The sequence below is a fragment of the Zophobas morio genome, unplaced genomic scaffold, assembly GCF_036711695.1.
Source record: "Zophobas morio isolate AGI-343-1 ecotype UQ-CSIRO unplaced genomic scaffold, CSIRO_AGI_Zmor_V1 ptg000006l, whole genome shotgun sequence".
NCBI classification, from domain to species: domain Eukaryota; kingdom Metazoa; phylum Arthropoda; class Insecta; order Coleoptera; family Tenebrionidae; genus Zophobas; species Zophobas morio.
In genome coordinates this window covers 2601436-2619263 of record NW_026972111.1, presented here as the reverse complement: position 1 = coordinate 2619263, position 17828 = coordinate 2601436, and the positions used below count along the sequence as shown (strand labels likewise).

At 31.4% G+C, this 17828-nt stretch overlaps 1 protein-coding gene across 1 annotated transcript; it reads left to right on the top strand.

Annotated features, from left to right (window-relative positions):
* The first annotated feature begins 8101 nt into the window (after positions 1-8101).
* On the top strand, positions 8102-8912 carry LOC135123217 (uncharacterized). The gene is made up of 4 exons (XM_064047711.1): positions 8102-8135; positions 8244-8453; positions 8601-8779; positions 8850-8912. The coding sequence occupies exons 1-4, from the start codon at positions 8102-8104 to the stop codon at positions 8910-8912; spliced, it is 486 nt and encodes a 161-aa protein (XP_063903781.1).
* Positions 8913-17828: the final 8916 nt, after the last annotated feature.

Here is a 17828-nt window from a genome sequence, read left to right as displayed (position 1 = left end):
AAGAAAACTATAAATGGATTAGAAAATAGAGAAGAAAAAATAAATGTAATGAGAAGAAAGAACCTAAAAGGGTCGTCAATTTACATAAACGATAATCTGACGAGAACGGAAAGAAAAATTCAAATCAAAATAAAAGAACAGGCAACAAAAGGGACAAATAAAGGAAAAATGGTTAGAATGGGATATAAAAAGTTAACTGTAGATGGCAGAAATTTTGAATGGAATGAAGAAGAGAATAGACTCAAGATGGCGTCGGCGAGTGTAAGCGTGTCGCATACAGTCTTCTAAAATAAATGATGATGTTGATAAGCAATGCAGAAAATGTAAAAACAAAGTGTCTAATGCCTGGTCATGTGTTAAGTGTCATACGTACTTTCATAAAAGCTGTGCTTTAGTGGAAAGGAATAACAAGCTTATTTTTCTGTCGAATAATGAGCTAGTATGTGATAAGTGCTGTGGTGATTCGAATGAATCTGTAAGTTCCAATAGTTCTACATCTTCTGCTCAAGATGTTTTAAAGTTCTTGAATAGTGATGAATTTTCCAATCTGTTAAATAAAATGGTCGACAAGGCTGTGTCTCCTCTAATGATCGAAATTAAAAAACTTAGAGATGAGGTTCAGATTCTAAAATCAAGTATTTTCGAGATGGCGAATATGTCAACAAGAGAAACCCCGTATAGTTCTTTAAAACTGCCTTGTTGGGATGATGATCGTTTATCTGAAAAATCATCAGTCTTATCTAGTAATGAAATTGAAGGTAATGTCTTCACAATTAGTGATAATAGTGACAAAAACGGTCCTCAGAAAAACCTGGATAAAACATCGTTTAAAAGAAATGTAAACCTTAGCTCAGCTGTTGTGGAAGATAGTCAAAACGTGTATGAACCCAATAAAAATGCTCCAGTAAAGTCCAATTTTTTACTAATGCTACCAGTAAAACGAGGGTAATGAAGACCTTGATAATTGGTACTTCTCAAGTCACCAATGAAAATGGAGATGCTCTTGAAGATCGTAGTAATGAGTTTGTTGCTGTCACTAGGCGACGAAAAAGGGACATTCATGTCACAAGAGTAAATCCTGGGGTTAATATTAGTAAGATTGAAGATTACATTAGGAATAAATTACAGTGTGTTTGTAGCGCAAATGACAATATGGACAATATTCAATCCTTTGAACTTAAACAATTAAATTCTAAGTTCCCTGATAAATACAGTTCCTTTAAATTATTATCAATCGATTTCTCATTAATTGAAAAAGTTTTGGATCCATCTTTTTGGGCAATCGGTATTGCTGTTCGTAAATATTTTAGTCCTCGTAGTGTACGAAGACAATCAAATTTTCAGATCATCAAACTCAGAGTTAACTATTTATTATCAGAATGTTAGAGGGTTGAGAACTAAAATCAGTGATTTATATTCTAATGTATTGTGCGAGAACTATCCGATAATTTCATTAACAGAAACTTGGCTTAATGACACATTTTTTAATGGGGAAATTATAGATGATAGATATATTGTTTACAGAAAGGATAGATCCTTTTTAGAGACGAATAAAGAACGTGGTGGTGGTGTAATGATAGCTGTTATAAAGAATATTCCTTCTACTTTACTGCAAATTGATACTCTTCAAACAGAAGAAGTTTGGATACTAATCTCGTTTAATGGCATTCAAATTATAATTGGAACTGTGTATTTTCCTCCTAATTCACCCTTAGCTGTGTATTCTGACCATATATCTTCGGTTGATTCTTTAATTGCTGATTATCCTGAAACTACAGTATGTATTGTTGGTGATTACAATTTGCCTGGATTGAGCTGGAAAAGTGATACTAATTGTAATTATTTAATACCTGTTAACGTTGTTTCAATGATTGAAGAATTAATTTGTGACAATTTCGCTGTAAGTGGTCTTTTTCAATACAACTTTATATTGAATGGAAATGATGTAATTTTGGATTTAAGCTTTAGTAATACTGCACTTATCATTGAAGAATGTTTATCCTTATTACCGAAAGATATAAATCATCCTGCCTTTATTATTAAAATTAGTGACATATTCTTGCCTTTACTAGATCATACTATACACACATCTTATTTGGATTTTAAGAACGCGTCATTTGATGTAATTAATACCTACCTGGAGCAATTTGATTGGTTTACCATGAAAAATTTTTCTCATCTTGATGATTGGATGTATTATTTTCATTCGCATATAAATTCTCTTATAACTCGTTTTGTTCATATTGTTGTTAAAAAAAACTCAGAACAATTTTCCTTATTGGGTTGATAACCATACAAGATCTCTTATTGTGAAAAAAAAGAAGCTCATACGAATTTTAAGGTAACTGGATTATATTCAGATTATGTAAAGTTTTGTGATCTTAGACGTACATGTAAGTTGGCTATGAATTTGTGTAGGAGAAATCATATTCGAAGTGTTGAGCAGAATATTATTGTTAATAGTAATGGTTTTTGGTCATTTGTCAAGAAATCAAAATTTAATACAGTGGGGTTTCCCTGTTCTATGTTCTTAAGTGATATCATAGCTGATTCTTCTAAATCCATTGCAGATTTGTTTGCTACTTATTTTCAAACTGTATACTTATACGGTAGCTGATACTGATGTTAATATGAGTTCATCAAATTGGAAAGACAATCTTGTTGATATTAATTCATTTGAAATATCCACCGACCTTGTTTTGTCTAAATTACTTTCCTTAGATTCTTCTGTTAAAATAGGTCCAGATGGTATTCCATCACTATTTTTAAAACAATGTGCTCACAATTTATGTTTTCCCCTACAAATTTTATATAAAAGATCTTTACAATTATCCAAAGTTCCTACACTATGGAAAATTTCTTATGTTACACCTATTTATAAGAAAGGTCATCGTAGTGATATTTCAAACTATAGACCTATTAGTAATGGTTCACCTGTAGCCAAAATATTTGATTCAATTACATGTGACATTTTGTCTTTCCATGTAAAAAATATCATCCTAGAGGAACAGCATGGTTTCTTTAAAGGGCGTTCGACAACTTCTAATTTAATGATATTTACTAATTATATAGTTAATAATATGGAAAATGGTTACGATACTGACTGTATTTACACTGATTTGGCAAAAGCTTTTGATAGTGTGAATATTCGTATTCTACTATTAAAATTGGCTAAGATTGGAATTGGTGATCCTTTACTATCATGGATAGATTCATATCTAAGTAATCGAAGGCAATTTGTAATTATAAATGGGTTTAAATCAAAATGTATAATTCCATCTTCTGGTGTTCCGCAAGGTTCCCATTTAGGGCCTTTGCTTTTCTCTATATTTATAAATGATATCAAAGATGTTATAAAATCTAGTCAGTTTTTACTATTTGCAGATGATTTAAAAATCTTTAAAAAAATTACTTGCCCCTCTGATTGTCATATGATACAATCTGATTTGAACTTTTTAGAATTTTGGTGTAAGAAAAATGGACTAGAATTTAACATACCTAAGTGTAAGGTTTTAAGATTTAGTCGCAAATTATGTTCGGAACATTATAATTATCCATTGTCTTCTATTAAAAAACTCTCTTTTACTTTTCACATAATTAATATTGTTTCTAAAGCAAATAAAATGTTAGGATTAGTAAAAAGAACCTGTAGTGAGTTCACAAATCTTAGATCTTTTATTGTTTTGTTTTCATCTTTTGTAAGGTCGATCCTCGAATACGGTGTTACTATATACTATATGGTCTACTTATTATAAGATGCACAGTCAAAGAATTGAAAAAATTAAAAAAAAAAATCGTCAAATTTCTGTATACTATCAGTTCAAAATATTTTTCAATAGCTATAATTATACTATGATAATAAGTTATTTTGGGCTTACGTTACTGTCTAAGAGAAGAATAATGTTTGATATGTGTTTTGTTTATAAAGTATTGTCTGGTATTGTTACTTGTTCAAATATTTTAATTTTATTTATGATACATGTTCCATCTCGTCAAGTAAGAAATTCTCACTTACTTTCAATTCCATATCATCGTACTTTGTACGCGTTTCAATCGCCTGTTAGTCGTCTTGCTAGACTGACACTTACCTATAATGAAATTGAGTTTGTGGGAATTTCTTACACCAGGTTTAAATCATCGATCCACAGGAAGATTTTAATTTAGTGTTGTAACTTTTGTATGTTTTTATTATTGTAATTGGTTGTTTTTTTTTTTGACCGTTAATAAACATCATCATCATCATCATCTCTAGCAGTAGGTTTGTTGCTTAATTTTGACATTAATGAGACAAGCAAATCTTCCGTAACGTGTCTCATGTTGAAGCTAATTTTGTCAGATGCGACATCGGTGTCAGTAACATTAGTTTTGTCGACGAAAATATTAACAAAATAATCAGCAAAAATGTCAACAATCTGTTGTGGATTTTCAAAATTTTTTCCTTCATAGGTCATTTTGCCAGGAATTCTAGATGTATCTTTCTTTGATTGAATATATTTCCAGAAATCTCTAGGAGAAACATACAGTTCATGCTCAATCTTTTTCAAGTGAGATGCATAAGCAGCGTTAATCATTTGTTTGCATAACACACGAAGTCTCTTAAAATCCTCAAAATAAAATTGGTTGCCGTATTTCTTCCACTTTTTTCTATATGGCTCCTTCAATTTTAGAAAATTTGACATTTTTGGAGAATATTTAGGCACAGACAAATCCAGAATTTTGTAAAGAATGTTATAAAATATGTCTAATGCAGTATTCACATCTTTAACTAGTTCAATTTCAGACCAATCAGCACTGAATATATCATAATATAACTGATCATAGTTAGCTTTTTTAAAGTTATATCCCCAACTGTTTACTCTCAACTTCTCTCAACTTCAATGTCGAGTTCTATATTAGATAAGACGAGATCTAACAACCTATTGTTGACATTAAGTATATTTTTAAATTGTTCAAAATTAAGTAATCGACAAAAATTCTAAAAATTTTGTAAAATATTCGAGGGAGGCAGAGGTACATCACTTCTGAAGTAGGTTAAATTGAAATCACCAATGAAAATAACAGCTTTACTCAGGAACAAGGATTCAAGAACTTCCAAAAGTACTATAAAATCACAAGGTAAAATTATCCAGCCAGCATTTACACACATTTATAAATGATACGTCCAAGGTATCGAAATTAATTGACTGCTTTATGGCTATTAAAACTCCACCCCCTAAAGACTGGCCCAAAATGAAATATTGTAAGTTGAAGAAAAGAGTTCTGAGTTGTAAATTGAATCATTTAACCATGTTTCAGTTATACTAACTATTTCACAAAATTCATCTAAAGTACTAGTGTAGAAAGGATGCAACTTAGATCGTAAGCCACGGACATTCTGATAATATAGATGAAAATGGGTTAGTTTTTTGAGTGTCTGGCATCATTATTATTTTTATGAATAATTTGAGCTAAATTATTACGATAAGTTAGAGCCAGATTCTTTTCACCTCGAGATTTCCTATCATTGAATTGACCAATAACAGAACTATTACATTTTCTCTGCAATATTGTTAGATCCGGGCGGAAGTGAGTTTGTTTATTTGGATTATTTTTATTTGATCGTAAAACAGTCATCGCCTCATCACTATTTTCAAAAAATAAATTGATAGGACGCATAACATTAGGCTTTGCAATACCAAGACGCAGTATCTTTTTTGGCTTAGGGAAAGAATCTAAAGAACCAAAAGGATTAACGATTTCACAAAAATGTTGTAAATCTTCTTTCACACGTTGAATAAGGTCACATTCCTGCTATGATCCATACGATCATTAATTTCAGATACCGCATTATCAATGTCATCCTTATTTTTTATTAGATTAAGCTCAGATTGAAGTTTTTCCACGTTGTCTTCAACCACTTGAATTCTATCGGAAATTTGCTGAAATTTCTCGCTAATAACCTGAGCCAGTTCAAATTTTAACTCCGTTTTTAGCTTATTGAATTGTTTTTGAAGTATCTGCTCTATAGCCGAAAGAGAAATCGGACTATCTGAAGTGGAGTAAGTATTACAAATCCAAGAGCTTTTAGTGTTCGAAGCTCCCGAGACTGTATCAAGACATTTAATATGAGCATATTTTTTGTCACAAAGTACAAATATGACTGAAGAAACTGTAAGTAAGGTGAGAGTGAATGGAATAAATTCCAAAAATTTTTTCAACTATTTGACTACTATTTTGATTTGGCGTTCCCAAACCAAGAAAAAGAAATCAATATAAAAAAAACCATCCACCCAAAACCTTGGCTTAATAATGAAATTATTGCCAGTAGGCGAAGATTACAAGATATGCATAAAATCACAAAAATTTACCCTGAGGTTCTAAAACACAACAAGATCCTTCAAAATCAACATAAAATTATAGTCAAAAAAACAAAAAAAGATTATTATGACAATATTCTAAAAACATCGATGAATATAGGTAAGGATGCTTGGAAAATAATAAATTCGCATCGTCCTAATAGCAAAATAAATAATTTACCAGACACATTAGAAAATTCTTAAAATGAAAATATAACAGGTTGTTTAAATGTAGCAAATAGTTTCAATTCCTTTTTTATTAATTCAATACAGAATATAACAAAAACTTTTAAAAATACCCGTAATGATAACACAAATAGACTACAAAATATTCCATTTAATAAGTATTTGCAGATAAAAATGATCACAATGGAGACAGGGCGGGTGGGCGGGCTTATATTTTGCCTGTTTGTTTTAACATGGTATAGACTTCTTTTCACAACAAGAAGCTTAAAGCATGTTTAAAATGGAAAATTTGTATAAGGAAAATGCAATTAGACTCCGCCCCATAATTGCAAAATTCCTTATTCCTTGCAAAAATGGATATCTTAACCATGTTTTAAGTTTCTTGTCCTGAAAAGACGACTACATATATTATGTCCTTCTATGGAGTGGGAATAGAAACTAATAGAATCTAGGATGTGCAAATAGTAAAAAAAGCGCCAATCCTAAATTTTTTGTTTTACTATTTGCTACTGGAACTATAAAAAATGCTATATTTCAGTTGACGATTTTCGAAAAACGACAAAAATGTTTGAAGAAACGAAGCCGAAAATGATATCTGGATGTGTAAATCTACAAGAAAATGGCAAACTAATTTTCGAAAATGGTTGAAAAAAGGTTGAAAATGTCAAAATCAGTCATTATTTATACAATGCTTGCCCCGCCCACCCGCCCTTATTTTCTTGGAAGATATGCCATCTGCCAAAAACAGTCTTATCTTATTAAGTACTAGTTCCGCCCACCCCGAGTCTTATCATTTTAAAGACTAATTTTATTTCTGCGCAGAATAAGATCATTCATTATATTCAAACCGAATGAAATTAATCACTGAAATGAAGCCAGGGTGGGTGGGCGGGGCTAATTATATCCTTCAATGGAGTGGGAATGGAAACGAATAGAATCTAGGGTATGCAAAAGGTAAAAAAAATCGCTAATCCTAAATTTTTTGTTTTACTATTTCCAACTGGAACTATAAAAAATCCTATATTTCAGTTGACGATTTTGGAAAAACGACAGAAATGTTTGAAGAAACGAAGCCGAAAATGATATTTGGATGTGTAAATCTACAAAAAAATGGCAAACTGATTTTCGAAAATTGTTGAAAAAAACGTTGAAAACTTCAAAATCAGTCATTTCTTATAAAATGCTAGCCCCGCCCACCCGCCCTTATTTTTTTGGAAGATATGTCCTTTGTCAAAAACAGTCTTATCTTATTAAGTACTATCCCCGCACACCCCCTCTCTTCTCATTCTAACGACTAACTTAATTAAATTTATAAATTAACATATTTCTATATGTCGTGATTTATGAATCCGTGTTGAGTTTTTATCTTTAGCAACCAGATTTTTGAAAAAAATCAATCTTGTATAGCAATATGTTACAATTTGAAATTGTAAAACCGAATGCTCTGAAAACTTGTAAGCTTTTTAAGACTACCGTAAAATCTTGAGATTCTAGGTGTTCCTGTTTGGAAAGAATTTGAAAGTGCTTTAGAGCCTCTAGTGTCCTTTCCTATAATAATTTAGTGAAATTTCTTATCGGATATGTCATTTGTCAAAGTCGGTCTTATTTTAACGGGTACTATACCCCGCGCACCCGCCCCCTGTTTTCTTAGAGGATCTCTCATTTGCCAAAGTCACTCTTATCTTAGCAAGTACTAACTTAATTTCTACTCAATGTTTTTAGATCCTGTAGTAATACCAGAGGTATATTACATTATTTCATCTGTGGCTAATAAAAAATCGAAAGAACTAGATGGGATACCGTATTATTTATTAAAATATGTTCCTGAAACCACAATAGGTGTGTTAACAAATTTAATAAGTACTTCATTTAGTACAGGAATTTTCCCAGATGAGCTCAAAACAGCAATAATTGTACCTATACATAAAAAAGGTAATACATCAAAAATGAATAATTACAGACCTGTTGCATTGTTGTCAATTTTTTCAAAAATTTTTGAAAAGGCCTTTTATCGTAGATTATATTCCTTCATAGAAAGACACAATATTCTAAGTGACAAACAATTTGGTTTTAAAAAAGGAGGAAGAACACAAGATGCTATTGTGTCAAAGTTAATGGAGATATTTGATTCTTTAGATGATAAAAAGAAAGTAGTAGGGATATATTTTGACCTAAGCCGTGCATTTGATACTTTGAATCATAACCTCATATGTGATAAACTGGAAGCATACGTAATCGGAGGTGTAGCTTTACAATGGGTAAAAAATTATTTAACAGGACGACAACAGGTGGTAAAAGTTACTTAAAATCAGAGACCCTATTTATCAGATAAAAAAGCCATTAGCACCGGCGTACCTCAGGGAAGCATATTGGGCCCGGTCCTTTTTATAATCTTTATTAATGATTGTATACATTCCCAAAAGAACTATTCATTACGACAATTTGCAGATGATTCATCCGCAATTGTTACATCTAATGATATAGCATCCTTAAGTGTTCATGGAAGTAAATGTGTTTTAAGTATGGAATCGTATTGCTCTAAAAACTTTTTATCTCTGAATAAAAACAAAACATCATATTTGCAGTTTTCGGCTTATCCTAGGCAAAAAAACTTTAGCGTATTAATTAAATCCACTACAGCTTCAGTAAAACATACTAATGTTGTAAATTTTTTAGGTGTGACTGTGGATGAACATTTAACTTGGGAACCTCATATCGATATAGTAGTTAAAAAACTGACTAGCCTGTGCTTCTGTATAAGGCAGTTAAAAGAAAACGTAAATGTGTCAACACTTATGAAATATTATCATGGATGTATAAACCCTTACCTTTCGTAAGGAATTATGTGCTGGGGCAACTCTGTATTTGTAAATAGAATTTTTATTATGCAAAAAAAATTCTTAGATTGATATTTAATCTACTACAAAGAGGTTCATGTCGTCAACTTTTTATAAAGCATAAAATATTAACAATACCCAGCATATATGTTTTGGAATGCATTGGATATGTAAAACGAAATCTACATATGTTCAAGACTAATGGTGATATAAATAAGTACCAAACAAGAATGAGCCATCAATTATATAATAAAAAATGTAATCTTACATTAGTACAATAAGGTCCTCGAGAGGTAGCGGTGAGACTGTACAATCATCTGCCAGAAAATATTAAAGTAATCAATAATGACAAAAAATTTATTAAATCCGTGAAAGTTTTGTTAACGGAAAAAGCTGTCTACTCAAAAAATGAATTCCTTACTATGTAGGTGTTTATATGTATGTTAGTACGTTTATATGTGCATCTCTGTTTTTTGTATTTTTTATATTATTATTTATTAAATTTGACAAGTCTAATGATTGCAGCCCTTACAGACAATAAATTATTATTATTATTATTATTATTATTACTGATATGAATATATAACAAATGCGTTAGTAAAATAAATCACTCACTGCCTTTTTCATTCTAACACGTTTTTTCTTGACCCTTTGGACCCATACAACAAATATCTAAAATTGTCTCCTCATCAAATTCTTCAAAGTCCAAAAAGTAATTAATTAATTGTAACGAATTATTTTTTAAAAGTAATTGTTCCAATCACTGCCTGTGTGTTCCCGGGTGTTAGTAATCTCTAGTCAGATGACAACACATTTCCGCAAGCATATATGTTTTCAAATCATTTCGTCTGCCATATTATCATCTAATTTTGTCAAGATTTTTCCTTAATCGTTAGAATTGTTCCTGTAGTAGCATAAGGTGTAAAAATGTCGTCAGTAATTCCGGAATCCTCGTGCACTTTTCTCGGTGTAGACCGCGATCGGAGCCATTACGCGGCCACCCCCTCCCAGGATCCACTGAAGGACTCCTCGGATGTATGCAGATAAAAATTAATTTCCATCTTGGGTTATTTTATTGGAAAATGCTTCGCTCTCGGCGTCTGCAGCAAATATAAAATACTGCATCTCTGCTCCCCGCGTCTCGGCGAGCACACTCATGATGGTCGCGGTTTTAATTTACAATTTACAGGAATCTCATTAACCGGCTTCGCCTTAATATATTAGCTTAAAAAATAATTAACGCGCGCCCAGACGTCACGGGATTTTTGTTGTGTTTGGAAATAAAATAAAGCGGTGACGAGGGACGGAAGAAGGTTTGTCATTTTAACCAATACTCACTTGCTTAATTAACGGTTCGTGTTACCGAAATGCAATTTCGAGAGTCCGCGCCCTTATTGACGGCGCAGTTAGGGTTACCGATTCTGCAAAAACGCTGTTTGGACTACAAACACGGAAATTTTACAGAAACCGACGGAGGAAATTCGGTTCGGAAGGGGTTATGGGAGTTTTTATGTATTTATTCGGGAAGGAGGAGGGCCGGTGCAGGTTTCGGAACTCAGATCCCGATCGGTGTCAAATTTTTATAAATAAATTATATCAACGGAAAAAAGGTTCAACTCCTGCTTTTCGTATTACCCAGTAAATACAGTTGTGATGTTGACGTGACAGGTACGTACTCACAAAAGAACAATAAGTACATCGCATGAATATGTCTTAACGATATACCTGGAACGTAAGCTATATAACATCACAATGGAGTACTACGGTTATGTAACCAATAAGTAATGTTAACTATAGTTACTAGATATCTGATTAATATATATATACATGCTTCGGAATGTTTTATTGTTATTAGTTAATTATGTAAAGTGTTTTTCAGTTCATTTTATAAAATGGCATGTTAAATCGAAAATTCACGTTTCTGACAGGGCAACAGCAAAAAACATTTAAAAACATACATATCGAGTATTATATAGCTCTATTTTATATTTATTATTTATGTTTGTGTTGCAAGTAAATAGTATATTCATAAACAAAAGATGCTGAGTCTTAAAAAAAGAAATTTCTTCCCTGTCTTAAATCTTCCTGTAATTACATGTATTTATAATTTTATTTTTATACGTCCATAACGACCTGCGCTTTATAAAACAGAAGAAGAGACTTAATGCACATAGTTTATTATCAGAATTAAAAAATGTCCCATCTAACAGGTAATACCAATTAAGACATGTGACATTATTTTTTAACCTCTGCCTATGCGTCACTGCCAAAAGGGAACAATTATACATATACAGAATTTTGAAATGAGCTCGAAAAATAAAATGATATATTTCATCATTTTATTAATTCTAATGCAAAATATGTTGATCGGCAACAAAAGCAACACAAAGAAAAAAATCGAAATTAAAAAACTAATCTATTTCAAGGTCAGCGATATTGTTCTTAAATAAAAATGAATTAAATAACTTCTTCACTTTGATCGTAAGGAAAATAAATAATAATTTGAATACGAAACAATAATTGAGCATCGAGTTTTGTGTATTGACTTTGGCACTCAGTTATAGGTATATCTGTTTAACATTAAATTTTCAAAAGTTTAGATTTTTCCAATGTACTCTTGGGCTCTAAAATAAACTGGTAATGTATAATGTATAATTATAATTGAGTATTTTCGTGGTTGATCTTTAAATTATTATTTATTCAAAAAATTCACTTAATTTCATATCCAATATGTAGCTAAATGAAAACTGATAATAAAGCAGCAATAGAGTGTATGTATAATAACTAGAGAGCGGAAAATATGCAGCAAAATTTTGGGAAATATGATCATATGACATGCATCAAATTTATGCAAATATGCAATAACTTTCTTAATATATGCAGAGATATGCAGTTGCATATGCTCCAAAAATAAAAAAAGCGTAATAACCGAACTAAATTTATTTACAAATTGCAAAAACCTTTTATTACAAAAAATACATAAATCACATTGCAAAGTGTTTAATTAGATCTCACTGACAAATAAATGACATTTTTTAAGATAATATTCTTATACTAAAAAATAAATATAGGTAAACAGAACGAATTAAAAAATAGTAGTAATCGACTATTTAATTACTATTTTGGTAACAATTTATTTTTAAATATTTTTCGAAATATTCTAACAAAAATTTTTCCGGTGATTCTAAAGTATGTATCTGTAAATAGAAAAACTGCGTACTGCGTCCACAGATGTAAAAATACTTATCGGATTAGAGCAGGCACAACAAAACACAGTTTCTTCTTGAAGAATAAGTTCAGGAAAAAGTTTAATTCATAAATTAATTTGAGTTATCTACATATTGACACACATCTCTATCGCTTTAAATACTTAAATGCAAACTCACGATGAAAAATAATAGGATAACGTCCCTTCGACCACCATAAAACATACCATTAATACACTTAAGTAACGAACAAAAATATTGAAATGAACGGTATTTCCAAAAGTAATTATGACCCGAATTTACCTGGAAGGATGGCTTAACACCCAGTGGTTCCTCCAAACTACCATAAAACCCAAACCTTTCCCAGTTATTTGAAGCTCAGGACAATATTTGCAATATGATTCATGAAATTTCGTCTTTCTAGAAAAATGCCGATCGAATTACAGTTTTTTTTTTCAAAGTAGCACAAAAATTGATAAAAATGCAAAATATGCACCCGTTACGTGAAATATGCAGCAGGAGGCAAATGTATGCAAATATGCAATTTTTTATAGCTGTATTCATTTTTAATTAGCATGATTCGTTCACATATTGAATATCAAGAGTTATATGCAAAAAATAACGGATATGCAAATTTCATAAAATCCGCTCTCTAATAATAACCAATACATCGGATATGTTTCTGTTTTTGTTTTCGTTCGACACCACTGTATTTACAGTATTTAAGCAGGTATACGTTTCCGCCCCTAAAATCCCACGTACGGCATCCTTTGCCCACGTAAATACAACATCTGGAGTGAAGACAGAAACAGAAATAGTTTTACAACACCTTATGAAAATTAAAAAAAAAACCACTATGGTATTATTTGAAATTTATTGTTAAAGATTATATGGTCAATTAGATGTGGGTCGTCGTATTCTTTAAAAAGTGACTTTCGTCAGTGAGTTCGTAATGCTTAATTAATAATTATATTCAGAGCGAAAAATACAACGGCTTTATTAGAAATACACCAAAGACAAGTTATTTCTGTAAACTTGTTCACTTGAAATGTTATTTTGTAAGTACCTGCTTGGCAAATTATAAATAGAACATCTGTAAGGTGACCAGATTTCAAAAGTCTGAAATCGGAACATTAGATTCCATTTCCATCGTAATCTGATATATAACTGCTTTGAAAATTTTTAGTTGTAATATACTAACAGTATTGACATTAGCTGACATTTAAAACAGTGCTGACAACCGTATCGATACAAGTTTTGTTCCCAATTTTTCACAAAATAAAATTACTATTCATGAAAATTAGTGATTTATCCGAGGATTTATATTTATTCTTATCAGATTTACAGAAATCGGAACATTTATTGGACGAAATTTGAAATAGGAATTAGAGTATTGAAATCGGTACAGTTCCGATCAAATCGGAACGTCTGGTCACCTTAAACAACTGGGGTAATATAGGGAAGACCCAACGACACAAACAAACCCATAAAAATTCTTTGCCCATTGTCCCTGAAACGGGACAAGGTTTTGAAGAGTTCATTCGTCGAATTTTGATTTTATAAAGACGTTTATAAAGCGATGATGGGTAGCAAAAAAATTAGAGAGTGGTTAATTTTGATTTTATTAAATTTATTTCATCTAATGAAAAAATAACGCTCAACTTCTGCATTTATTATCCAGCAGATGTTTGGGGGGTGCAGTCGGACCTTTGTTGGTTTGGTTTGTCTATGAGTCGGACGATCCCTTTTTTCCGTATTTATGGTTATTGCACTTCAGACTCACAGTGAAGCTGTCGAATTCCATTTGGCCATTTGGTTCACAACCACCGAACCTTTCTCGTGAATCCGTAACTCACTTCATTTTTAATACAGTTTTGCGAAAATTGTGCCATTCAGTGTGGGTTGTATTTACACTAGGTAAGTTAATACAATTCTAATGAAGTAATCATTTTAATTTTTACATGCTTCTGTTGTTTTTGATAACTGTACGTAAATAACAACAATAGTTTTTTCAGATAAGCTGGAAATACCACCATTAATCACTGAAGATACTCCCGCTGATTTTGAAGAACTTACGGTTTGCCATAACATGTTGTAAAGGTATGTTACTGCAATTTTTAATGAACTAGGTGCTAATGAACATAATTTTTCTCTAGACTTGAAACAAATACAAAAAATATGTGCGAAATAAAAGAAATTCTAAAGGAAACGAGTGAACATATCTCCAATATGAAAACGTCATCAAATGTGACAAATCAAAAAGAAAACAGTGATAGAAGATATGCCGCCAAGACCACAGGTAAACAAATTTTGAGGAATTAGAAGATTATCTCTCCCTACTACAACAAGCAGGTTTCTTTGTAAGTTAAAAGAATACAATAAATTTATGTGTACTTACATATAACATAATTTTGGATATTATATACAGGTAGATGCCTGTAATACTATAACACTTTTTAGGAACCTACTAAACATGACACATTTCGCTTAACACGTTACATACATAGTGGGTTGCAGAAAAGTCTTAAGTGAAGCACCCTGTATGTTATACATACGCGGTGACTTCCAAATAGATTCGGAAAAAAAATCCTTTAATTGTCACACGGATTCAAAGTAATTAAATTGCTGCTCCAGTTTCAAGAAACAAATACGGAACATCTTGTTAAATGTAAATGATGCGGCAATGATTTATTCAGTTTCCATTGTGACTAAATGTTTTCTTTGTTTTTGCTGTGTGTTGCTTAGATGAAAACAAATGGCACTGAATGAGGTGTAGATCTTGATATTTTTTCCCCTGAATTAGGACTAGATAAAAGAAATTACTTAAAATTTTCTCTACTTCGTGATGTTGTGGTTTTATTTTCCGAACTTATTTCAGAGTCACTCGATATATACACATAAAAATATTTTCTTCTTTTCTTATTTCAGGAACTGCTATTGTCCCAGATAGGTGGTAATGGGAAAAAGAACAATGTGGGGCGTGTATTTAAAAAAAAATTCAGCGAATTTGCTGTAGCTTGTTTGTTCGGTAGGAAAATTCCAAAATGGCTGGGACAAAAACAATGAATATCATGAAAGGTATTTTTTTGCAATAAATATCATTATTACAATTTTTATTTTTGAAGAAATTACAATGAAGACCCATTCCGCAAGAGAAAAAGAAGTAGAACAACGCTGCTCAGAGTGGCTAAGGCATTCTAGTCAACGCCTGAAAAAAGAAAAAACAACGACAGTTTATAGTTTCTGTGTCTTTTTTTAAGTGTAAATTATGTTGTATTATTTTCGAATTAGGAAATCATATATATATTTATTTATTTATATTATGAATTTATATTAATTTTTGTATTTTATTACTTATTACATATTATATTTTTTCAAACATTGAATAAAATAATAATTTACTGTAAGCTCTAAATTTTACTCTCCATATCCATATCCCTAAATGGTAACTAGACTTTTTGAAATGCCTATTCATATCGCATAGATCATGTTAATAAAATATACTGAGAGTAATATGTTTACGATGTTGCGATATATACGTAACGTCTATGCCCATTTAATACGTTATATTGGCGTTTAAAATAAAACGTAACAGATACATCAAAATATAGAGAATCTAGCGACATACTAACACAACCTTATGATGATGTACCAGCGAGCACGTCTCTAGTCCGAAACAATGTGGATGTCACCAGTATGTTACAAGCATGGGTCACTGTTGATTACATTACATAGCACAGGGAAAGCAAATGTACGCAGTTTGGGATGTAACAGCTAACAAGATCGTAGGCAGAGTTAAGTGGCATTAACATCGCTACGACGTAACTGTGTTTACTGGGTAGTTTGAACAAAAAGTCGCAATCAGTAACACACAATAATCATGCAAGTTTTATTTATTTTCCTCCAAGAAAGTCATACATGTCCACTTGTTTGACGAGTTTCAGATCTTTATTTCTTGCTTGTGCACACAAAAAGAAACAATGGTTGGTGTACACTCGTCCGTCAGATCCATAGTGGTATTGCAAATCTCTTGGACATGGACAATCTAGACGCGGTCCGTCTAGAAATAAAACAACTTTTTCGAGTATTTCCTTCAAAACAATTAACCCAATGAAATCATTTATACAGTTTTTATTGTTTTAACGTTTTTCAAATTTGTATTATTGTAATTTTCGTTGATCCAAGCTCAAAACAACAAAACAATCGTTTCCAAAACTCTTGGTGCTTTCGTTTTAGTTTTTAATAAGATAAGAAGCATTTAAGGAATTTAGTAACGTCTGCAATTGAGAGGCGGCACGTTTTCATGACATACTTCGACCCTATAATCATTTATAGAAATCCTGTTCAACATACGAACCCCTTATGTAGATTACTATTAAGTTAATAAAATCGATTTAAATTGTCAAAATGGAATTAATATAAGTCGATACAACTTTCTTCTACTTACCTTCTGAACAAAAGTGTCCCGAAAAGAAGGAAAATAAGGCTGGAAGTAAAAACACTTGCTTCAATACCTGCATTGTAGAAATTGTATCGTGATTTTAGTGTGTCGCATACAATTTAAGTGTGCGATAAGAGTTAAACCGCTTTTAAAATTGTTTTCTTAAAAGTAAACAATTTTATACTTCGAATTAATACAAGGATATTAAAAACTCAAATACGTTTTTCCGATTATTAACTTCAAACAAATATTTTAGCACCGTTTCACTATAATAATTAAATTGAAAAAGAGTCATAAAAACACACTATTTCAGCAAGTTTTGTTTATTTTAGAAACATTTTTAACATTCCTCTTTTTCAACAAGTTTCAGATCTTTATCTTGATCTTGTGCACATTTAAACACACATTCGTTGCTGTACGTCACTCCGTCAGAACCACAGTGGGGGTCCCAGATTCTGGGACATGGGCAATCTGCATTTCCTTCACGTAGAACAAAAAAAATAATTGTTGATTCAACTTCTTTTTACTTACCTTCTGCACAAAAATGTCCCGAAAAAAACGAAAATAAGGCTAGAAGGAAGAAGACTAGCTTGAATACTTGCATCGTGAAGACTGTTCACGTTGTCATTTTAGTGTTCCGTAAGTTAGTTTGGCGTAAAATTTAATTATGCGATAAGAGTTAGTTACATTTTCAAGGGCAGAATGTATGTGCATGAAATTTTGACCTACATACCATCACTCAGATAGTTTTTATTTAGTTCAAGGGTTTATTATTTACATTTAAACCTACAAAGTTTTGTTTGTGGATGAAAGTCGAACATAT

Coding starts and splice junctions, on each gene's coding strand:
- LOC135123217 (XM_064047711.1), top strand. CDS start 8,102: ATGTCATTTGTCAAAGTCGGTCTTATTTTAACGG. Junction 8,136..8,243: donor AGTCGGTCTTATTTTAACGG/GTACTATACCCC, acceptor CAATGTTTTTAG/ATCCTGTAGTAATACCAGAG. Junction 8,454..8,600: donor TGTACCTATACATAAAAAAG/GTAATACATCAA, acceptor GTTTTAAAAAAG/GAGGAAGAACACAAGATGCT.